The sequence below is a fragment of the Salvelinus sp. IW2-2015 genome, linkage group LG15, assembly GCF_002910315.2.
Source record: "Salvelinus sp. IW2-2015 linkage group LG15, ASM291031v2, whole genome shotgun sequence".
NCBI classification, from domain to species: Eukaryota; Metazoa; Chordata; class Actinopteri; order Salmoniformes; family Salmonidae; genus Salvelinus; species Salvelinus sp. IW2-2015.
Genome location: NC_036855.1, coordinates 40,313,148 through 40,337,701, shown reverse-complemented (window position 1 = coordinate 40,337,701; position 24,554 = coordinate 40,313,148). Strand labels below are relative to the sequence as shown.

Below are 24,554 nucleotides of genomic sequence, written 5' to 3'. Positions count from 1 at the left end.
TTTCTCAAAGACGCGAGCGATGATTCATTTTTGCAAATACTGCTGCCCTTCTACTAGTTGGGTTTTTATCTTCGACTGCTTCCAGACAGTTCGACACTGGTAAGTTGATCAGAAACTTATTCTGCTGTTGTTTCTTCTCCCAGTGTGTTTCTTTATCCAACACATCCGCTAGAAGAAGCCTTTAAAAGTTACGAGGTACGCTGCGTACTTTTTTGAGCCGCCTGAGAATTTCCTCCCAAGACGCTAAATGGAAAGATTAGGCTATGGTGTGAAATTCTTTGCGAATATAATTTACTGTATGACTGAATTTGTGCACTTATCTTAGCCTGTGAATATGCTACAATGCTCTGCACTTGTAGCGTACAACAGAACATTACACAGAATTCTTTATATGCGTCTTCCAACCTGTCTACTGGCATTTTTTGTATAGCCTACTGTACATCGTAGCAGATGCTGAAAGGCTGGTGCTACCTGTCACTGGTTAAATTCATAAACGAACAGATTGTCAATTGTCTTATGACAAATGCTATTGTTGATGGCGCATTTGTATTGCCCACCACAGACTTTGTAGGTCATTGACTTTATTCTGAAATGTGTATACATTATTAATATAGGCTACTCTAGTAATATCCAATTATTGTAATAAAGTAGGCTAATAATGCAATATTGTCCAAGGTATTGGGTTGACAGTGGGCCAGAGTCATTTGCTGTTATTTATTACATTCCTTATGAATGAGTTGAGTTGGCTACATTGTAATACAATATGGACTCCCCATAGCGGACATTGGATTCCCTCGTTTCAAAACGAGCCCCCTCTTTTAAGAGAAAAATAAAGAATTGTTTGTTTTGAATATTTATTATTGATGACCACATAAAACAACATTTCTGGTGCTGTAATTGTCTTGTGTTTAATGTCTAAACAGAAAATCCTCCTGCTTTCCTGTTAATTTTTTTCTTTCTTAATTATACCTTTGATTCCAATAGAGGGTCTGACCATCTGGGCTACATATGTTAGTGCTCCCATGTGTACCTATGTATTACCACTGTAAACTATGTATTCCCCTCTTTGCCTGCAATGGACAGAGAACCTAGTCCAGAATACTGAATTCTGGCCTAAAGTATTCTGTATGTTAACTGTATAATATCTATATACCCTCTGCATAATAGATATTGGGTATATAATCATATTTTTATACATCCTTTGCATCTGGAAAATCTATTCTGTTTTCTGTTGCATATTTGTCATAGAGCAACTCAGTGTGGTGATGATGTTCTCTCTATTTTGGATGTTTTCCCCAAATACATTTTAGATCAAGTAGAACAAACATTTCTGAGTGTAGACTACATGCACAGGCGCAGGACACACACACACACACACACACACACACACACACACACCACACACACACACACACACACACACACACACACACACACACACACACACACACACACACACACAAACACAAACACATCACACACACACAGAGTTTCCAGTGTACCACTCATACAAATTGAATTTATGCCGAAGCAAATTGTCCTTTCATATCTTGTCTCCTGTACAGTACAGATAGGGTTGTCATCCCTACTGTAACTCTGCAGTAGGGCAGGGTTTCCCAAACTTGGGTGCACATTTTGGTTTTTGCCCTAGCACTATACCGGTGATTAAATAATCAAAGCTTGATGATGAATCGGTTATTTGAATCAGCTAGTGCTAGGGCATTAACCAAAACCTGCACCCAAAGGGGCCCCAGGACCGAGTTTGGGAAACCCTCCGCAGTAGGACTTTTCTATTTGAGGATCTTGCATGTATTTAAGAGTTTTTTCTACTCCTCTCTCTCTCTCTCCTCTCTCTCTCTCTCTCTCTCTCTCTCTCTCTCTCTCTTCTCTCTCTCTCTCTCTCTCCTCTCTCTCTCTCTCTCTCTCTCTCTCTCTCTCTCTCTCTCTCTCTCTCTCTCTCTCTCTCTCTCTCTCTCCTCTCTCTCTCTTCTCTCTCTCTCTCTCTCTCTCTCTCTCTCTCTCTCTCTCTTCTCTCTCTCTCTCTCTCTCTCTCCTCTCTCTCTCTCTCTCTCTCTCTCTCTCTCTCTCTCTCTCCTCTCTCTCTCTCTCTCTCTCTCTCTCTCTCTCTTCTCTCTCTCTCTCTCTCTCTCTCTCTCTCTCTCTCTCTCTCTCTCTCTCTCTCTCTCTCTCTCTCTCTCTCCTCATCTCTCTCTCTCTCTCTCTCTCTTCTTCTCTCTCTCTCTCCTCTCCTCTCTCTCTTCTCTCTCTCTCTCTCTCTCTCTCTTCGCCGCGCACGCAGTGTGAACCTCCCCTATCCAAAAGACCCTATTAACTTCAATTTGGGGAAATGTTTACTGTATAGGCGATGCATTTCCTTCTTGTTTTGACCTTTTGGGATTATTTGTGTATTGATATTGTATTACTGCACTATAGGAACTAGAAATACAAGCATTTCGCTGCACCTGCTGCAACATCTGCAAATCTGTGTACGCAACCAATAAAATTGGATTTAATTTGTTACATACGGTACATCTCTGATCTTGTCAATATCAGATAAAACAAATAATACTTAATCTTATCATCATAGTAGTACATTTGAGTATATATCATACTTTTATGTTTCTACTTTACAGACATACATGTAGTTTTCAAAATCTGTAGTAGACTAACCGGTTTACATGTAAAATCTATAGGTTTATCAAACATTTAAGTGATCATAAATTAAGAGCAGTCGCATTAAGTAACAGTAAAATGTATTTTAACAAAAGATAAAAGAATCATATCAAAAGTAATGTGCGCATTGCATTATGAAAGGCAATTACTTTATATGAAAATGTATTGCAATGCGAAACATGTATTTCTAGATGATACACTGATTTAAGTTGGGTGAAAAATGTACTGTATGATTTTGTGTTGTACTTAGTCAATTAAAAATGTACTTAGTGTTTTGAAACAACTGCCTTTTTGATGGTCTGTTTGGAGTTTTGTACTAAGAGTGGTGAAAATGTGCCATATACTTGTGAAAATTGCACAAAAAAAGTGATTAAAAAAAAACCTGTAACTTCCACACTGGACCAAATCTGAACTTATCATAGACTTATGTCTCACAAGTTTGGATAGCACAGGACAGTAGACTACAGTACAGTGAGTAAAGAACAGAATAGTACTGTACAATATAGCACAGTACTGAGTACAGAACTGTACAGATAGTAGAGCACAGTAGACTACAGTACAACACAATAAAGTACACTACAATATAGTACAGTGAGTAGAGCACAGTAGAGTACAGTCAAATACAGTAGTACAGTACAATACTGTACAGTAAAGAAAAGTAGAGTATAGTACAGTAGAGTACAGAATATTCTACTGTACTCTACTGTACTGAACTAAATCGACTTTACTTAACTGTACTGAACTCTACCCTACTCTGCTCTGCTGTGCTGTATTGTACTGCACTCTACTCTACTGTGCTGCACTGTGTCAAAACTTGTGAAACATGAGGAGAATGACGTTCATATCTATAATTATGCATTTCTGTAGTACAGATCAGGGACCCATGATGTAATTCTGTTACCATCATTCCGTTACCGGGTGTAAATCCAATTCACTTACTGTAGTTCAATAACCAAAATAGATTTTTTCAAACTCAAGGTGCCGTGTCCTAGCTGACACCCCATTCTTTCTGCAGACATCTCTGAATCTTAATTCACATAAACACCTGAGAGACATTTGACCGTAATTCCTTTACCAAAGTTTGCATTTGCACAGTTCTACCAAGAAATGTGTTTTTGTACATTTTTCAGTGGACATTGTTAAATGTAGTCCTTGTGCATTTTTTTTACAAATTTAACTAGGTAAGTCAGTTAAGAACATATTCTTATTTTCAATGACAGCCTAGGAGCAGTGGGTTAACTGCCTTGTTCAGGGGCAGAATGACAGATTTTTTCACGTGTCAGCTCAGGGATTCGATCTAGTAACCTTTCAGTTACTAGTCCAACACTCTAACCACTAGGCTACCTGCACCCCAAAGAGTTGAGAGTTGCATAGAGTATGGTTTGTTAAAATCAAAGTTTTTTGGGGCATAATTCAATTTCCGTAGAATTGCCAAGCACTTATAGCTACAGGCTTACTGTGTCGTAGGTGTTGAATGAAGATATATAGCTGAGGCTTAAACACTCATCATCTCTGCCTCCTTTTTACACTTACTGCGTCTCAAATGTCACCCTATTGCCTATACAGTATAGTGCACTTCTCTTGACCAGAGCCCAATGGGCCCTGGTCAAAATTGGTGCACTATAACGGGAATAGGGTTCCATTTGGGACGCACACATTGGTTTTCAGAGCTGAGTGTCTTTAAGGGCTTTATAAACGGGCCCAGCCGCTTGGACTCCCACATACCATTCTCCACTCTAACCAACCAGGAGCAAAGCTCAGAGAGAGAAAGTTTGCTTGGCAGCCGCAGAGACACTTGACACTCGTACACACAAATGGAAGTCGTTTCGTGTCAAAGCTGTAACAGTGGAGTTTTGAGTTTTGCTGAAAGATGGTAATGTTTGCTTTCGCGGTGTGTGTCGGGCCCTATGAACAACCCGGAGCCGGTTAAACTGCAGTTATTTTTCTGTTGTTGACGTTTGTGTTCGGGGGAGTCGAGAAGCAAGTTCAGAGAGTGACGTTTAATAATAAATAGCACAAGGAACAAAACAAGAAACACGAGTAGCGTACAGACATGAAACAACGGAACATAAACAATAACGCCTAGGGAAAGAACCAAAGGGAGTGACATATATAGGGAAGGTAATCAGGCAGTTGATTGAGTCCGGGTGAGTCTGATGAGGCGCTGATGCGGGTAAAGATAGTGACAGGTGTGCGTAATAATGAGCAGCCTGACGACCTCGAGTGCTGGAGAGGGAGTATACGTGACTGTATCCCCTCCTTGACACTCGGCTCCAGCCGCAGGACACCAACCAGAGGGACGGTCCCGAGGACCAGGAACTGGTTGCTTATGGTGAGGCGCGGGAACCTGTTGAACCGGCTGAGGCACGGGAACCTGACTAGGATCCCTTGCTTGCTTTCTACTATCTCTCTTGTGTCTTTGTGTGTTTAGACCTGCCTGCCTTGGAGTTCACTTCACAGACTTTAAAAGCGAACTTGGAATGACACCTCTACTCACACAAAACGACTGGCCTCATCAGGCTGCGTTCAGAACAACAGTTCACCTGCGTCCGAAGCTCCGAACACTCTCTGCTCCATTCGGAACACGACTCTACCATACCCAAGACAAGTCCCCGCTCTTTCTTTCTCAAAGACACGAGCGATGGATTCATTTTTGACCAATACTGCTGCCCTTCTACTAGTTGGGTTTTTATCTTCGACTGCTTCCAGACAGTTCGACACTGGTAAGTTGATCAGAAACTTATTCGGCTGTTGTTTCTTCTCCCAGTGTGTGTCTTTATCCAACACGTCTGCTAGAAGAAGCCTTTAAAAGTTACGAGGTACGCTGCGTACTTTTTTGAGCCACCTGAGAATTTCCTCCCAAGACACTCAATGGAAAGATTAGGCTATTGGTGTGAAATTTTTTGCGAATTGAAATTACTGTATGACTGAATTTGAATACAATGTGGTGCACTTATCATAGCCTGTGAATATGCTACAATGCTCTGCACTTGTAGCGTACAACACAACATTACACATAATTATTTCTATGCCTCTCCCGACCTTTCTACTGGCATGTTTTGTATAGCCTACTGTACATCGTAGCAGATGCTGAAAGGCTGGTGCTACCTGTCACTGGTTAAATTCATAAACGAACAGATTGTCCATTTTCTTATGACAAATGCTATTGTTGATGGTGCATTTGTATTGCCCACCACAGACGTTGTAGGCATTGACTTTATTCTGAAATGTGTAAACATTTTAATATAGGCTACCCTAGTAATATCCAATCATTGTAATAAAGTAGGCTAATAATGCAATATTGTCCAAGGTATTGGGTTGACAGTGGGCCAGAGTCTTTGGCTGTTATTTATTTCATTCCTTATGAATGGGTTGAGTTGGCCACATTGTAATACAATGTGGACTCCCCACAGTGACACCTGGATTCCCTCCTTCCAGAATATGAACTTGAAGCCTTCCTTGTTATACACAGTCAGACGCTGAGACATCGACATGCCAACTTCAATTTATCTTCCGTATTCAGACTGAAAAACATAAATTAACACTGAAGAGAAATTACGCAAATACCATGCAACTGTATTCTTGTATTATGTTAAAAAAAAAAAAATGCCCATTTTCTCCCCAATTTCATTGGTAGTTACAGTCTTGTCTCATCGCTGCAACTCCCGTACGGACTCGAGAGAGGCGAAGGTCAAGACCCATGCGTCCTCCGAAACACAACCCAACCAAGCCAAGCTGCACTGCTTCTTGACACAATGCCCACTTAACCCGGAAGCTAGCCGCACCAATGTGTCGGAGGAAACACCGTACACCTGGCCATCATGTCTGGAGTCGCTAGTGTGCAATGGGACAAGGACATCCCTACCGGCCAAGCCCTCCGATAACCCGGACGACGCTGGGCCAATTGTGTACCACCACGTGAGTCTCCCGGTCGCGGCCGTCTGCGACAAGCCTGGACTTTAACCCAGAATCTCTAGTGGCACAGCAATGCGACGCAGTGCCATAGACCACTGTGCCACTCGGGAGGTCTTGACCTCCCCTTTTTAAGAGAAAAATAAAGAATTTGTTTCATTTGAATATTTAATAATTATTAACACATAAACCAACATTTCTGATGCTGTATTTTGTCTTGTGTTTAATGTCTAAACAGAAAATCCTCCTGCTTTCCTGTTAATTTTTTTCTTTCTTAATTATACCTTTGATTCCAATGAGAGGTCTGACCATCTGGGCTACATACTGTATATTAGTGCTCCCATGTGTACCTATGTATTACCACTGTAAACTATGGTATTCCCCCTCTTTGCCTGCAATGGACAGAGAGCCCTAGTCCACAATACTGAATTCTGGCCTAAAGTATTCTGTATGTTAACTGTATAATATCTATATACCCTCTGCATAATAGATATTGGGTATATAATCTTATAACATCCTTTGCATCTGGAAAATCTATTCTGTTTTCTGTTGCATATTTGTCATAGAACTCAGTGTGCTGATGATGTTCTCTCTATTTTGGATGTTTTCCCCAAATACATTTTAGATCAAGTAGAACAAACATTTCTGAGTGTAGACAACATGCACAGGCGCAGGCACACACACACACACACACCACACACACACACACACACACACCACACACACACACACACACACCAACACACACACACACACACACACACACCACACACACACACACACACAACAACACACACACAACACACACACACACACACACACACACACACACACACACACACACAGACACAACTTTCCCCTTGTGCCACTCATACAAATTGAATTCATCCCGAAGCAAATTGTCCTTTTATATCTTGTCTCCTGTACAGTACAGATAGGGTTGTCATCCCTACTGTAACTATGCAGTAGGGCAAGGTTTCCCAAACTTGGGTGCACATTTTGTTTTTTACCCTAGCACTATACTGGTGATTCAAATAATCAAAGCTTGATGATGAATCGGTTATTTGAATCAGCTGTGTAGTGCTAGGGCATTAACCAAAACCTGCACCCAAAGGGGCCCCAGGACCGAGTTTGGGAAACCCTGCAGTAGGACTTTTCCATCGAAAAGATCCATGAGCACCGACATGGGAAGTTTATAGGAGCATATCAAATTAAGAGTCTATATAAAAGGCATAGATGCATTTTTCTACCATTATCCATCTTAAAAATTAGGCTTAAGTAAAGGCTTGGATTTCTGGATAAACAGATGGAAACGGGGTCTTAGAAAACATCTACCAGAAAAATTCTTTAAAGGTTTTCAGAAATACAACAAAACAAAACAAAAATCATAACTGCAAGGCCAGCTGAATATCTTTGAGTCCATGTATGGCCATACCCGTTGCCGACAGGTGTATAAAATTGACAAACATTGGCAGTAGAATGGCCCGTACTGAAGAGTTCAGTGATTTTCAATGTGGAACTGTTATTTGATGCTACCTTTCCATCAAGTCAGTTCATCAAATTTCAGCCCTGCTAGAGCTCCCCCAGTCAACTGTAAGTGCTGTTATTGTGAAGTGGAAATGTCTAGGTGCAACAACGTCTCAGCCACGAAGTGGTAGGCTCCACAAGCTCACAGAACGGGACCGCTGAGTGCTGAAATCGTCTGTCCTCGGTTGCAACACTAATTACCAAGTCGGGAGCTTCATGAAATGGGTTTCCATGGCCGAGCAGCCTCACACAAGCCTAAGATCACCATGCTTAATGCCAAGCGTTGGCTGGAGTGGTGTAGAGCTTGCTGCCATTGGACTCTGGAGCAGTGGAAACGTGTTCTCTGGAGTGATGAATCACGCTTCATCATCTGGCAGTCTGGCGGATGAATCTGGGTTTGGCGGGTGCCAGGAGAACACCACCTGCCCGAATGCATAATGGTCTGGTGCTGTGTTTTTATGGTTCGGGCTAGGCCCCTTAGTTCTAGTGAAGGAAAACCTTAACGCTAAAGCGTACAATGACATTCTAGACAATTCTGTGCTTCCAACTTTGTGTCAACACTTTGGGGAAGGCCCTCTCCTGTTTGAGAATGACAATGCCCCAGTGCACAAAGCGAGGTCCATACAGAAGTGGTTTGTCAAGATTGGTGTGGAAGAACTTGACTGGCCTGCACAGAGCCCTGGCCTCAACCCCCTCGAACACCTTTGAAATGAATTGGAGCGCCAACTGCGAGCCAGGCCTAATCGCCTAACATCAGTGCCCAACTTCACTAATGCTCTTCAGTCCCCACAGCAATGTTCCAACATCTAGTGGAAAGCCTTCCCAGAAGAGTAGAGGCTGTTATAGCAGCAACGTGGGGACCAACTATATATTAATGCCCATAATTTTGAAAGAGATGTTTGACGAGCAGGTGTCCACATACCTTTGGCCATGTAGTGTATTTTTCTGCATAACATCATTAGGCTTGGACGGTTTACTGTTGAAATTTAACCCTAACCCTTGCAGGGGTGCATGCTACGCCACTGTCTATGACTATACGTTATAGTTATACTTATAGTTATACTTATCGTTAATGAGCTCGAGGAGAACAGAGGAGTTGATTCTGATTCGATAACCCTCACAGCTATCCTCCAATCACAACAATTATTCAAATATTGTAACTCTTCACTTTTTTCTTCTTCACAGAACAGGTTGGTATCCGGTTGCTAAGCAACTGTTTTTTGTTTGTACATGCAAAACCAGTCTGTCAAAATTTGTAAGTGCTAGCTCATGTCTAAATTCTCAAACTAAATATATACTGCAATTCCAACCACAAAATTTAAGCCTCAAAATACAACAACTTGCCTAGCTAACAGCTACATATTTGTTTTTTACTTTGTTATAATTCGAATTCTGTTTTTGAGGCTCCACATGTTGTCATGGAAAATATGAATATTATTTCCAACAACCAACTCCACCTGCATATAGAACGTGGAGGCCAGTCTCTTTGGCAATGAAATTTATTTWAAAAAATGTATTTAAACTTTATTTAACTAGGCAAGGCAGTTAAAAACACATTCTTATTTACAATGACGGCCTATCCCGGCTAAACCCAGTCGACGCTGGCCCAATTGTGCGCCGCCCTATGGGACTCCCAATCACAGCCAGATGTGATTCAGCATGGATTTGAATCAGGGACTGTAGTGATGCCTCTTGCACCGAGATGCAATGCCTTAGACCACTGCGCCACTCGGGAGTGACAAAGATTGAAATGTTAGCTAAAAAGAGTGGTACCCAGACTAGAGACATTCAATCCCCTCCTGAATCAAGATCCCTGTTGCCATTGCTTTGTGAGTCCCAAATAATATATAAAATAACACCCCTTGTGTGCACTTCCGGTAATACCGTAGGTGTAGGTGTTTGACGAAGGAATATCTGAGGAAAAAGGGAAGGCAACTGAACTGTCAAAAATAAGGCCTGGTGAAAACATGATGTGGTTATCCAGGCAGGATACTAGGGGCGAAATGTCATGGCGTTTGGAAATGATTGAACAGGAGAGAGCGTTAGGTTTGCCATTACTTATCTCGTGCTGTGAAGTAGTCTCTGTAGTGACGTAGAGATGCGCGATCTAACTTGTAAGACGGGGCTAATGTGACATGTCAGGAGTGTTCTCTGTTCAGAGAGAGCATCCTACTTGCCCTCATATGAAGCAACGGCGTGACGTTCTGACGTAAACTGCATTCAGATGGAAATCATATCAAGGAGAGGAGTTTGGATTAGTGTCAATGTGTATGGTGTGTGGAGTATATGTGCTTGTGCTCCTCTGTGTGTACGTGTGTGTGTGTGTATGCTAGCCTAGCGGTTAAGACCGTTGGACCAAATCCCAGAGCCGGCAAGGTGAGTTATCCCCCGACAGCAACTGCTCCCCAGGCGCTGATGACATGGACGTCGACTAAGGCAGCCACCCTCTCCTCTTTGATTCAGAGGGGGTTGGGTTAAATGTGGAAGACACACATTTTGGTTGAATGCATTCAGTAGTGCAACTGACTAGGTATCCCCTTTCCCTCCCTTCTATCTTTGCTTTATTGAGGGCTATCCAGAAACAGCTTCAGGCAGCTACCACCCGTTAGACTCTTTATTCCCCTCTTTGACTTTGAACCAGTGCAGTGGGGAAGAGGAGTGAGGAGAGTGAGTGTCTAGTGATGGATTTCCTTCCAGTCCAGACTGACTCCCCTAGCTGTCTCTGTGCTACACTGACGGTGAGCAGCAGAATTTGGCAACCAAATGGCTTTCTCCTGCTACCTACGTCTACCATATCTGGCAACGTGACCCCTCACTCCTGCTCCGACTCCTACTCCGACTCCTGATGTGTCCGGCAACCTCACCACTCTCTTGCTCTCCCCTGCTCCTGCTCCGAGACCCATTCTGGGCCAGCTTAACAGCAGAACACAGCCTAGTTCACAGAGCCTGCACTCTGTCAGGAGCATCGCAGAGCAGACAGCCAGATACATTACTGGCCTGGAGAGGAGCTGTGTGTGTTGTGTTAGTGTGTGTGCGTGTGTGTGTGGCCAACAGCGCACAGTGTGGTAACTGATAAACGGTCCTCGCTGGGTTGTAACTGTTTGTGTAATGTTTTTTTCTCCCACTCTGGCAAGCAAGCTACAAAACAGACACAGATTAATGGGCTTTTGTGATGACTTCTCAAGTTTCTGGCTCAAGTTGTGTGCGCTTGCGTGTGTAGGTATATGTACAGGCCAGATCAGACGTAGAGGCATGGCCTAGGCCCTAAGACATTCATAAACTCCCCATGTTCCTGCTCAGGTTTTAAAGGGGTCACCACGCAACGCTAAGACCCGGGGGTCTCATGTCCTCACCCCTGACTCCCCTTTCCCCATAGTCTCTCTCCCTCCATCCCCCGTCTCCCTCCTCTCTCCCCCGTCCAGCCCAAGTGTTGCTTCCTCTCCCCCCTCTCGCCCGTCTCTCTACCCCTCTCTCCTACTTTCTCTCTCCCCCTCATCCATCTTCTCCTCCATCCCTTTCGCTCTCTACCCCCCTACAGCCCAGGTGTTGCCTCACCCCCCATCCCTTCACTCTTCCCTGGGTCTGTCTCTAGTTAGGTCCCTCTCTCTCTTCCTCTCGTAACTGCCGCCCATGCGTCATATGTTTTGACTGGGTTATGTCACAGTTTGCGTCCCGACTGACTGTTTGACTAGGATGGGGGTGGGACTGAGGTTGTATGCATCCCAAATGGCAGCCTGTTCCCTATGTAGTGCAGTAGATCTGACCAGGACCCATAGGGAATAGGGTGCCATTTGGGACATAGCCGATTTTTTTGATTTTGGATTGGAGATGTTTGATATGAGTCTGGAAGGAGAGTTTGCAGTCTAGCCAGACACCTAGGTACTTATAGATGTCCACATATTCTAGGTCGGAACCGTCCAGGGTGGTGATGCTAGTCGGGCGTGCGGGTGCAGGCAGCGAACGGTTGAAAAGCATGCATTTGGTTTTACTAGCTTAGAGCAATTGGAGGCCACGGAAGGAGTGTTGTGGCATGAGCTCGTTTGGAGGTTAGATAGCACAGTGTCCAAGGAAGGGCCGGAAGTATATAGAATGGTGTCGTCTGCGTAGAGGTGGATCAGGGAATCGCCCGCAGCAAGAGCAACATCATTGATGTATACAGAGAAAAGAGTCGGCCCGAGAATTGAACCTGTGGTACCCCATAGAGACTGCCAGAGGACCGGACAACATGCCCTCGATTGACACACTGAACTCTGTCTGCAAAGTAGTTGGTGAACCAGGCAAGGCAGTCATTAGAAAAACGAGGCTACTGAGTCTGCCGATAAGAATATGGTGATTGACAGAGTCGAAAGCCTTGGCCAGGTCGATGAAGACGGCTGCATAGTAATGTCTTTATCGATGGCGGTTATGATGCGTTAGTACCTTGAGCGTGGCTGAGGTGCACCCGTGACCGGCTCGGAAACGGATTGCACAGCGGAGAAGGTACGGTGGGTTCGAGATGGTCAGTGATCTGTTTGTTGACTTGGCTTTCGAAGACCTTAGATATGCAGGGCAGGATGGATATAGGTCTGTAACAGTTTGGGTCCAGGGTGTCTCCCCTTTGAAGAGGGGGATGACCGCGGGCAGTTTCCAATCCTTGGGGATCTCAGATGATACGAAGGAGAGGTTGAAAGGCTGGTAATAGGAGGTCGACAATGGCGGCGGACAGTTTCAGAAATAGGGGGTCCAGATTGTCAAGCCCAGCTGATTTGTATGGGTCCAGGTTTTCCAGCTCTTTCAGAACATCTGCTATCTGGATTTGGGTAAAGGAGAAGCTGGGGAGGCTTGGGCGAGTAGCAGCGGGGGGGCGGGGCTGTTGGCAAGGTTGGAGTCGCCAGGGGAAGGCATGGCCAGCCATTGAGAAATGCTTGTTGAAGTCTTCGATTAACGGATTTATCGGTGGTGACCGTGTTACTGCCTCAGTGCAGTGGGCAGCTGGGAGGAGGTCTCTTGTTCTCCATGGACTTTACAGTATCCAGAACTTTTTGGAGTTAGAGCTACAGGATGCGAATTTCTGCTTGAAAAAGCTGGCCTTTGCTTTCTGACTGACTGCGTGTAATTGGGTTCCTGACTTCCCTGAACAGTTGCATATCGCGGGGCTCTTCATGCTATTGCAGTTCGCCACAGGATGTTTTTGTGCTGGTCGAGGGCAGATAGGTCTGAGTGAACCAAGGGCTATATCTGTTCTTGGTTTCTGCCATTTTTTGAACGGAGCATGCTTGTCTAATATTGGTGAGGAAGTAATTTAAAGAATGACCAGGCATCCTCAATCTGACGGGATCGAGGTCACTATCCTTCCAGGGTACCGGGCCAGGTCGATTAGAAAGCCTGCTCGCAGGAAGTGTTTTAGGGAGCGTTTTCAGTATGAGGGGGGTGCGTTGACCGCGGACCGTGGCGGATACAGGCACATGAGGCAGTGATCGCTGAGATTGATTGAAGACAGCAGAGGTGTATTTGGGAGGGCAGGTTGTCAGGATAATGTCTATTGGAGGGTGGATGTTACGGATTTAGGGTGTACCTGGTGGTTCCTTGATGATTTGTGTGTGAGATTGAGAGGCATCAAGCTTGGATTGTGGACTGCGGGGTGTTAAGCATATCCCGAGTTAGGTACCTAAGAAACAAACTCTTGAAGCTAGATGGGGAGCGATCAATTCCACAGAGTGGGTTGGTGCAGCAGCTGGAGCTGGAGGGGGTCGGTAGCAGGCGGCAACAGTGAGAGACTTATTTCTCGAGAAGATTAATTTTATAAAATTAGCAGTTCGAACTGTTTGGGCATAGACCGTGGAAAGTAATGACAGAACTCCTCTGGCAAGGCATTCTCTGCAGTAGATTGCAACTCCTCCCCTTTGGCAGTTCATCTTGACGGAAAGTGTTATAGTTGGGTATGAAATCTCAGAATTTTTGTGGCCTTGCTAAGCAGGATTCGGACAGGCAAGGATCATCAGATGGCAGAGTGTGCTAAAGCGGGAGTAAGGAAACTTAGGAGGAGGCTTTGATGTGAGCATTATGAGCGCAAGGCTTTTTGGATCGCAGAAGTCAACAAATGGGGTGACTGGGGACATGCAGGGCCTGGGTTTACCTCCACATCACCCGAGGAACAGAGGAGTAGTAGGATGAGGGGTGCGGCAAGGCTATCAAAACTGGTCGCTAGAGCGTTGGGACACAAGAATAAAAAGGAGCAGATTATGGGCGTGGTAGAATAGATTCGGGCATAATGTGCAGACAGGGGTATGGAGGGGCGGGTACAGCGGAGGCAAGCCAGGCACTGGGTGATGATAAGAGAGGTTGTATCTCTGGACATGCTGGTCTCAATGGGTGAGGTCACCGCATGTGGAGGGTGGACAAAGGGGTATCAGAGGTACGGGAGAGTGAACTACAGGGTCCATTGAAAAAAACAATGATATGAAAATAGCCTGAACAACAGTATGCAAGGCATATTGAATTTGAGAGAGACATACAATAAGGATAAAGTGATTGCAGGTTTGATTGGGAAGCTAGCTAAAACAACAGGTAAGATAACAGCAGCAATCAGGGTGCTAGTCTAACACAGCAACAACAGGTAAAAATGGCGACGACTAGGCAGAGAGGTCGGATTAACTACACACAATCCTGAGTTAAAGCACAGAGCGACAGATAAAACACAAATAAACAGAATGGAGTGCCGTGAATTAATGGACAGTCAAGCATGCATCAGCTATGTAGCCAAGTGATCATAGTGTCCAGGGGCAGCCGTAGATGGAGCAGGGAGGCCTCCACTAAGCTAGCACGCGGCGTTTAAAGTTAGTAGCCCGGGGGTGGTCTGCTCAGACGGAGGGGTCTGCTCAGACGTGGTGTGTCGACAGAGAATCCAAGCCAGATGGCGATGGCGAAGAGAGGTTGTGATTGTAGAATTGTGTTTGCTAACTGGTGCTAGCTTCGTGGGCAGTGGCGCTAGCTGCGCTAGCCGCAAGCTAGCTGTGAGGATCAGAAGCAGTGGCTCAGGGATTACGGCAGGAATCCGGCGTTGTTGTCGAGAGACAGTCCGATGCTGTAAATTGGTGAGTAATATCCAGGCTAATAACAGGGCTGGTGTCTGTGCAAGAAGGTAAAAGCTACTAGCAGCGGCAAATAAATGGCTAAATTAGCTTGTAGCTGGTATTGTAGCCCAAGAATTCGCTGGTAGACCTCTTCAGCTAGCCGGCAGATGGGCCTAGCTCGAGCTAGCTCAAGGCTAACTGGTGCTTGCTTCGGGACAGAGGTGTTAGCCAGTAGTAGCCACTCGGTTGCAGCTAGCTAGCTGTGATGATACGGTGTAATTGTCCAGAGCTTGCGTCAGGAATCGGTGATGTGGTAGAGAAAAAGCAGTCCTATATGCTCTGGGTTGATTATCGCGCTTGCAGACTGGCAGGTATTGGCCCGGTATGAAGCTGGCTGTGTCCGAGTTGAGGGTGAAGACCGCAGCAGTGGCTAAGACTACTAGCTAGTACTAGTTATCTGGCTAGCTTCTGATTGGGGTTACGGTTCTAAAGTATAAAAATAGCAGGTCCGTACCACATTGGGTGAGGCGGATGTAGGAATGTTAATTCAGTTCCTAGATGGGAAAGTGAAATTAAAATATATACGAAATGTATACGAAAAATACGAAGACTATTTACTATTTACTATTTACAGCGACAGGACAATACAAACACACGTCCGACTGCTACGCATCTTGGATTCAAAAAAATGATGGGGCTGTAGGGGCTGGGTCCTCTTTGAGATAACAGTGAGACCCTCGGGGGATATGTGACCATGTGTTGGCAGGAGGATGGAGGGTAGAGATAGAGAGGTGATGAGAAGACGGGGGGGGGGGGGGGGGGTTTAGGCTGCTGGAACGTATGTGTGTCTGTGACTCCGTGCACACGTGCGTATGTGTGTTTTAACACCATATTGCTCAGCACAGGGAGTGTCAGTGGGTATAGGCTTCATATGTGGCCCTTGTGGTCCTTTTTTAGTTTTTTTGGGCCACTCTAAACTCTTCGCCATGGATGGGCTTCAGTGCACAGACACTGGTGAACACTAAATGTATGTGGAGCGGGTGTGGTGCGTGTGTGTGTGTGGTGTGTGGTGTGTGTGTTGTGTGTGTGTGTGTGTGTGTGTGTTGTGTGTGTGTGTGTGTGTGTGTGTGTGTGTGTGTGTGTGTGTGTGGTGTGTGTGTTGTGTGTTGTGGTGTGTGTGTGTGTGGTGTGTGTGTGTGGTGTGTGTGTGTGTGTGTGTGTGTGTGTGTGGCGCGCGTGTGTGTGTTTGTGCGCCTCTCGTCTCCTTCCTCTCCTCTCCTATGTATAATCAGTGCATACCCCGGCCCATATGTTCCCCTCATAAGTCTCTGATGGAACGCCAGAAGATGTTCACTTCAACAGGGAAACATAACACACGAACTAAACTAACACCAATATGTTTCCAGATAGAAGTCCGGTAGTCTCCAGTCATGCGGTGTTTGTTTACAAGCACACAACAAAGAGAGACCTGAGCCTTTTATCACTGTTGTGCAGCACGTGTACAGCAGGTGATGAAGTTACAGTATGGAATTCACAACTAAATGTTTGCCAGGTAGATATCTTATGAAGTTAATTCTAAAATGTGCTAAGTGCTCTGCAGTTGTTAATCTGTTTTGCAAATTAAATTTTTGCAAAATCAAGCTTCGCTTAGTAACAGCAGAGAATCCCCTTCTGGATCAATAGCTCTGTTGTGTAATATTTGTTTTGTGCGTGCAGCAAACTGCGAGTAGCATTTTTGAGTTACTTGTATAACTTTATGAGCCTGGGATGTCTGTCCTGCGAATAGTTTAGGTCAGAGACTATATGAAATGTTCGCAATGCACTCGTTAGCATTTAGTTAGCATTCTCTACGAGATTTTACATGTACTTGTTAGCATTGCTAGCCTTCGGATTACAGCGGTTTGAAAAAAGAGCCCCATTTGTTCAGTGCTGATATTACCGAATATCCCAAGATGGCACAAGGTCAGTATGAAGGTATGACAATCTGGATACCGCCCAAGCCTAGCTGGCACACCGCAGTGAGAGATCAGGCTGGGCATTACTAGCAGCTTAGTACTATAATATGCTAGGATCTACTTGCTATCCTATCCCTAGCCTATCTTGTTGTCTCATGCGCTACACTAGTGGAATCAGGCTGTCAGTGCTGTTAGCAATCCTAACAATGTGTTTGCATGAATGGAGACAGAAGGATTGGGGCTTGGAGAGGTTGTGTTAGGACTTCTGAAAGGCAAAGAGTTTAAGGGTGGAGAAGGAGAAGGAGGAAGAGAAGAGAGACATGGGATATGGAGAGATGTATAGAAACAGAGAGAGGGAGACGGAGACAGAGCAGATATTATAGTGAAAGAGAGAGAGAATATGAGTGCTCCCTATTTGCCTACATTCCCAGTACTCTGCAGCATGCCCTGACTTGCGACGGCTGCCCGAAGTTCAGTGGAATACTCATATTTATTTGGCTGAAAGTGAGTTCAGTCTGGCTGGAAGTAGGAAACATACGAAAAAGCTAACTTTGGTCTGTGTTATGTGGCTTAGCGTCCGGCCGCTGGCCCAGTAGCTACTTCCTGTTGACCCCTGGGTGGTGCCCTGCAGAGGTCAGGTTACGGCCGACGCCCTGGGACAGGCTACCATTGCAGCCACAGACCCAGACGGACGGAGCCTTATTGTACACTGTCCTGATTAGGATTATTATTACTATTATTACCAAGCCTGAGTCTAGACTAGCTGTAGCTGTGAATGTTTTTTTTGTCATGTTCCTCCGAGGATTTCAAAGGCTTCTGTGTGTTTGATCAGGAGCCCTTTTTCAGTCTCTGTCTGTCTGTCTGTCTGTCTGTCTGTCTGTCTGTCTGTCTGTCTGTCTGTCTGTCTGTCTGTCTGTCTGTCTGTCTGTCTGTTGATATGAGTCTGGAAGGAGAGTTTGCAGTCTAGCCAGACACTAGGTACTTATAGATGTCACATATTTAGGTGGACACGTCCAGGGTGGTGATGCTAGTCGGGCGTGCGGGTGCAGGCAGCGAAACGTTGATAAAGCATGCATTTGGTTTACTACGTTTAAGAGCAGTTTGGACGGCCACGGAAGGAGTGTTGTATGCGATTGAGCTCGTTTGGAGGTTAGATAGCAAAGTGTTCAAAGGAAGGGCGGAAGTATATAGAATGGTGTCCGTCTGCGTAGAGTTGATCAGGGAACGCCCGCAGCAAGAGCAACATCATTTGAGTATACAGAGAAAAAGTCGGCCCGAGAATTGAACCTGTGGACTACCCATAGAGACTGCCAGAGACCGGACAACATGCGCCCGATTTGACACACTGAACTCTGTCTGCAAAGTAGTTGGTGACCAGGCAGGCAGTCTATTAGAAAAACCGAGGCTACTAGACGTCTGCGATAAAATATGGTGATTGACAGAGTCGAAAGCCTTGGCCAGGTCGATGAAGACGTGCATAGTAATGTCTTTATCGAATGGCGTTATGATATGTCGTTTAGTACTTGAGCGTGGCTGAGGTGCACCGTGACGGCTCGGAAACGAGATTGCACAGCGGAGAAGGTACGGTGGGATTCGAGATGGTCAGTGATCTGTTTGTTGACTTGGCTTTCGAAGACTTAGATAGGCAGGGCAGGATGGATTAGTTCTGTAACGTTTGGGTCCAGGGTGTTCCCCCTTTGAAGAGGGGGATGACGCCGGCAGCTTTCCCAATCCTTGGGGATCTCAGAATGCAGAAGGAGAGGTTGAACAGGCTGGTAATAGGAGGTGCGACAATGGCGGCGGACAGTTTCAGAATAGGGGGTCCAGATTGTCAAGCCCAGCTGATTTGTATGGGTCAGGTTTTCCAGCTCTTCAGAACATCTGCTATCTGGATTTGGGTAAAGAGAAGCTGGGAGGCTTGGGCGAGTAGCAGCGAGGGGGGGGCGGGCTGTTGGCAAGTTGGAGTGCCAGGAGGAAGGCATGGCCAGCATTGAGGAAATGCTTGTTGAAGTCTTCGATTATCACGGATTTTCGGTGGTGACCGTGTTACTAGCCTCAGTGAGTGGGCAGCTGGGAGGGAGGCTCTTGTTTCTCATGGACTTTACAGTATCCCAGAACTTTTGGAGTTAGAGTCTACAGGATGCGAATTTCTGCTTGAAAAAGCTGCCTTTGCTTTCCTGACTGACTGCGTGTATTGGTTCCTGACTTCCCTGAACAGTTGCATATCGCGGGGGCTCTTCGATGCTATTGCGTTCGCCACAGGATGTTTTTGTGCTGGTCGAGGGCAGTACAGTTGGAGTGAACAAGGGCTATATCTGTTCTTGGTTCTGCATTTTTTGAACGGAGCTGCTTGTCTAATATGGTGGGAAGTACATTTAAAGAATGCCCAGGCTCCTACAATGACGGGATGAGGTCAATATCCTTCCAGGGTACCGGCCAGGTCGATTAGAAAGGCCTGCTCGAGAAGTGTTTAGGGAGCGTTTGACAGTGATGAGGGTGGTCTGTTTGACCGCGGACCCGTGGCGGATACAGGCAATGAGGCAGTGATGCTGAGATCTTGATTGAAGACAGCAGAGGTGTATTTGGAGGGCAGGTTGGTCAGGATAATGTCTATTAGGGTCCGATGTTTACGGATTTAGGGTTGTACCTTGGTGGTTCCTTGATGATTTTGTGTGAGATTGGGGCATCAAGCTGGATTGTAGGACTGCGGGGTGTTAAGCATATCCCAGTTTAGGTCATACAGAAACAAACTCTGAAGCTAGATGGGGACGATCAATTCACAGATGGTGTCCAGGGCACAGCTGGGAGTCTGAGGGGGTCGTAGCAGGCGGCAACAGTGAGAGCTTATTTCTCGAGAGATTAATTTTATAAAATTAGAAGTTCAGAATGTTTGGGCATAGAGCTGGAAAGTAATGACAGAACTTTTGCAGGCTTTCTTGCAGTAGATTGCAATCCCTCCCCTTTGGCAGTTTCTATCTTGACGGAAAGTTTATAGTTGGGTATGGAAATTCAGAATTTTTGTGGCCTTCCTAAGCCAGGATTCGGACACGGCAAGGACATCAGGATTGGCAGAGTGTGCTAAAGCGGTGAGTAAGGCAAACTTAGGGAGGAGGCTTCTGATGTTGACATGTATAGGCAAGGCTTTTTCGATCGCAGAAGTCAACAAATGAGGGTGACTGGGGACATGCAGGGCCTGGGTTTACCTCCACATCACCGAGGAACGAGGGAGTAGTAGGATGAGGTGCGGCTAAAGGCTATCAAACTGGTCGCCTAGAGCGTTGGGGACAAAGAATAAAAGGAGCAGATTTATGGCGTGGTAGAATAGATCTGGCATAATGTGCAGACAGGGTATGGAGGGGCGCGGGTACGACGGAGGCAAGCCAGGCACTGGGTGATGATAAGGAGGTTGTATCTCTGGACATGCTGGTCTCAATGGGTGAGTAGTCACGCATGTGTGGAGGGTGGGACAAAGGGGGTATCAGAGGTACGGAGAGTGGAACTACAGGTCCATTGCAAACCAAAACAATGATAATGAAAACTAGCCTGAACAACAGTATGCAAGCATATTGATATTTGAGAGAGACATACAATAAGGCATAAAGTGATTGCGGTCTTGATTGGAGAGCTAGCTAAAACACAGGTAAGATAACAGCAGCAATAACAGGGTGCTAGTCTAACACAGCAACAACAGGTAAAATATGGCGACGACTAGGCAGAGAGGGTCGGATTAACTACACACAGATCCTGAGTTAAAGCACAGAGCGACAGATAAAAACACAAATAAACAGAATGAGGTGCCGTAATTAATGGACATCAAGCATGCATAGCTATGTAGCCAAGTGATCATAGTGTCCAGGGGCAGCCGTAGATGGAGCAGGGAGGCCTCCACTAAGCTAGCACGCGGCGTTTAAAGTTAGTAGCCCGGGGGTGGTCTGCTCAGACGGAGGGGGTCTGCTCAGACGTGTCGTGTCGACAGAGAATCCAAGCCAGATGGGATGGGAAAGAGAGGTTGTGAATTGTAGAATTGTGTTTGCTAACTGGTGCTAGCTTCGTGGCAGTGCGCTAGCTGCCGAGCCGCAAGCTAGCTGTGAGATCAGAAGCAGTGGCTCAGGGATTACGGCAGGAATCCGGCGTTGTTGTCGAGAGACAGTCCGATGCTGGTAAATTGTGAGTAATATCCAGGCTAATAAAGGGCTGGTGTGCTGTGCAGAAGGTAAAAGCTACTAGCAGCGGCAAATAAAATGGCTAAATTAGCTTGTAGCTGGTATTTGTAGCCAAGAATTCGCTGGTAGACCTCTTCAGCTAGCGGCAGATGGGCCTAGCTCGAGGCTAGTCAAGGCTAACTGGTGCTTGCTTCGGGACAGAGGTGTTAGCCAGTAGTAGCCACTCGGTTGCAGCTAGCTAGCTGTGATGATACGGTGTAATTGTCCAGAGCTTGCGTCAGGAATCGGTGATGTGGTAGAGAAAAGCAGTCCTATATGCTCTGGGTTGATATCGCGCTTGCAGACTGGCAGGTATTGGCCGGTATTGAAGCTGGCTGTGTCCGAGTTGAGGGTGAAGACCGCAGCAGTGCTAACTACTACTAGCTAGTAGCTAGTTATCTGGCTAGCTTCTGATTGGGGTTACGGTTCTAAAGTATAAAAATAGCAGGTCCGTACACATTGGGTGAGGCGGAATGTAGGAATGTATATTCAGTCTAGATGGAAAGTGAAATATAAAATATATACGAATGTATACGAAAAATACGAAGACTATTTACTTATTTACTATTTAACAGCGACAGGACAATACAAACACACGTCCGACGCTACGCCCACTTGGATTCAAAAAAAATGATGGGGCTGTAGGGGCTGGGTCCTCTTTGAGGAAAACAGTGAGACCCTCGGGGGGATATGTGACCATGTGTTGGCAGGAGGATGGAGGGATAGAGATAGAGAGGTAGATGGAGACAGACGGGGGGGGGGGGGGGGTTTTAGGCTGCTGGAACGTATGTGTGTGCCTGTGACTCCGTGCACACGTGCGTATGTGTGTGTTTAACCCATATTGCTCAGCACAGGGAGTGTCAGTGGGTTATAGGCTTCATATGTGCCCTTGTGGTCCTTTTTTAGTTTTTTGGGCCACTCTAAACTCTTCCCCATGGATGGGCTTCAGTGCAGGCAGACCACTGGTGAACCACTAAATGTATGTGGAGCCGGTGGTGTGCGTGTGTGTGTGTGTGTGTGTGGTGTGTGTGTGTGTGTGTGTGTGTGTGTGTGTGTGTGTGTGTGTGTGTGTGTGTGTGTGTGTGTGTGTGTGTGTGTGTGTGTGTGGTTGGTGTGGTGGTGTGTGTGTGTGTGTGTGTGTGTGTGTGTGTGTGTGTGTGTGTGTGTGCGCGCGTGTGTGTTGTGCGCCTCTCGTTCCTTCCTCTCCTCTCCTAGTATAATCAGTGCATACCCCGGCCCATATGTTCCCCTCATAAGTCTCTGATGGAGCGAAGATGTTCACTTCAACAGGGAAACATAACCCACGAACTAAACTAACACCAATATGTTTCCAGATAGAAGTCGGTAGTCTCCAGTCATGCGGTGTTTGTTTACAAGCACACAACAAAGAGAGACCTGAGCCTTTTATCATCATGTTGTGCAGCAGTGTACAGCAGGTGATGAAGTTACAGTATGGAATTCAACAACTAATGTTTGCCAGGTAGATATCTTATGAATTAATTCTAAATGTGCTAAGTGTCTGCAGTTGTTAATCTGTTTGCAAATTAAATTTTTGCAAAATCAAGCTTCGCTTAGTAACAGCAGAGATCCCCTTCTGGATCATAGCTGTTCTGTTGTGTAATATTTGTTTTGTGCGTGCAGCAAACTGCGAGTAGCATTTTTGAGTTACTTGTATAACTTTATGAGCCTGGGATGTCTGTCTGCGAATGTATTTAGGTCAGAGACTATATGAAATGTCTGCAATGCCCTCGTTAGCATTTAGTTAGCATTCTCTACGAGATTTTACATGTACTGTTAGCATTGCTAGCCTTCGGATTACAGCGGTTTGAAAAAAGAGCCCATTTGTCAGTGCTGATATTACCGAATATCCCAAGATGGCACAAGGTCAGTATGAAGGTATGACAATCTGGATACCGCCAAGCCTAGCTGGCCACCGCAGTGAGAGATCAGGCTGGGCATTACTAGCAGCTTAGTACTATAATATGCTAGGATCTACTTGCTATCCTATCCTAGCCTATCTTGTTGTCTCATGCGCTACACTAGTGGAATCAGGCTGTCAGTGCGTTAGCAATCCTAACAATGTGTTTGCATGAATGGAGACAGAAGATTGGGGCTTGGAGAGGTTGTGTTAGGACTTCTGAAAGGCAAAGAGTTTAGGGTGGAGAAGGAGAAGGAGGAAGAGAAGAGAGACATGGAAATTGGAGAGATGTATAGAAACAGAGAGAGGGAGACGGAGACAGAGCAGAATATTAATGTGAAAGAGAGAGAGAAATATGAGTGCTCCCTATTTGCCTACATTCCAGTACTCTGCAGCATGCCCTGACTTGCGACGGCTGCCCGAAGTTCAGTGGAATACTCATATTTTATTTGGCTGAAAGTGAGTTCAGTCTGGCTGGAAGTAGGAAAATATACGAAAAGCTAACTTTTGGTCTGTGTTATGTGGCTTAGCGTCCGGCCGCTGGCCCAGTAGCTACTTCCTGTTGACCCTCTGGGTGGTGCCCTGCAGAGGTCAGGTTACGGCCGACGCCCTGGGACAGGCTACCATTGCAGCCACAGACCCAGACGGACGGAGCCTTATTGTACACTGTCCTGATTAGGATTATTATTACTATTATTACCAAGCCTGAGTCTAGACTAGCTGTAGCTGTGAATGTTTTTTTTGTCATGTTCCTCCGAGGATTTCAAAGGCTTCTGTGTGTTTGATCAGGAGCCTTTTTCAGTTTGTCTGTCTGTCTGTCTGTCTGTCTGTCTGTCTGTCTGTCTGTCTGTCTGTCTGTCTTGTGTCTGTTGTCTGTCTGTCTGTCTGTCGGTCTGGCTGGCTGGCTGGCTGGCTGGCTGGCTGGCTGGCTGGCTGGCTGGCTGCTCTACTCTGTCTGTCTGTGCTGTCTCTACTTCTGTCTGTCTGTCTGTCTCTACTTCAGTCTGTGTCTGTCTGTTCTCACTTCTGTCTGTTCTGTCTGTCTCTCTATCTTCTGTGTCTGTCTGTCTGTCTCTACTTCTGTCTGTGTCTGTCTGTCTGTCTCTACTTCTGTCTGTTGTCTGTCTGTCTGTCTCTACTTTCTGTCTGTGTCTGTGTGTCTGTCTCTACTTCTTGTTCTTGTCTGTCTGTCTTGGTCTGTCTGCTACTTCTGTCTGTCTGTCTGTGTCTGTCTGTCTCTACTTCTGTCTGTCGTGTCTGTGTCTGTCTGTCTCTACTCTCCTGTCTGTCTGTCTGTGTTGTCTGTCTCTGCTCA

The 24,554-nt window shown here is 45.8% G+C and overlaps 1 protein-coding gene across 2 annotated transcripts in view; it reads left to right on the top strand.

Moving 5' to 3' along the window:
• Positions 1-5,097: 5,097 nt before the first annotated feature.
• Positions 5,098-24,554, top strand: part of kremen1 (kringle containing transmembrane protein 1) — a 130,971-nt gene continuing 111,514 nt past the window's right edge. For both annotated transcript variants that reach the window (XM_024003211.2, XM_024003210.2), the window contains exon 1: positions 5,098-5,396. In XM_024003211.2, the coding sequence (XP_023858979.1) occupies positions 5,315-5,396 (82 nt within the window). In that variant the 5' untranslated portion in view covers positions 5,098-5,314. The remainder of the gene's footprint in view (positions 5,397-24,554) is intronic.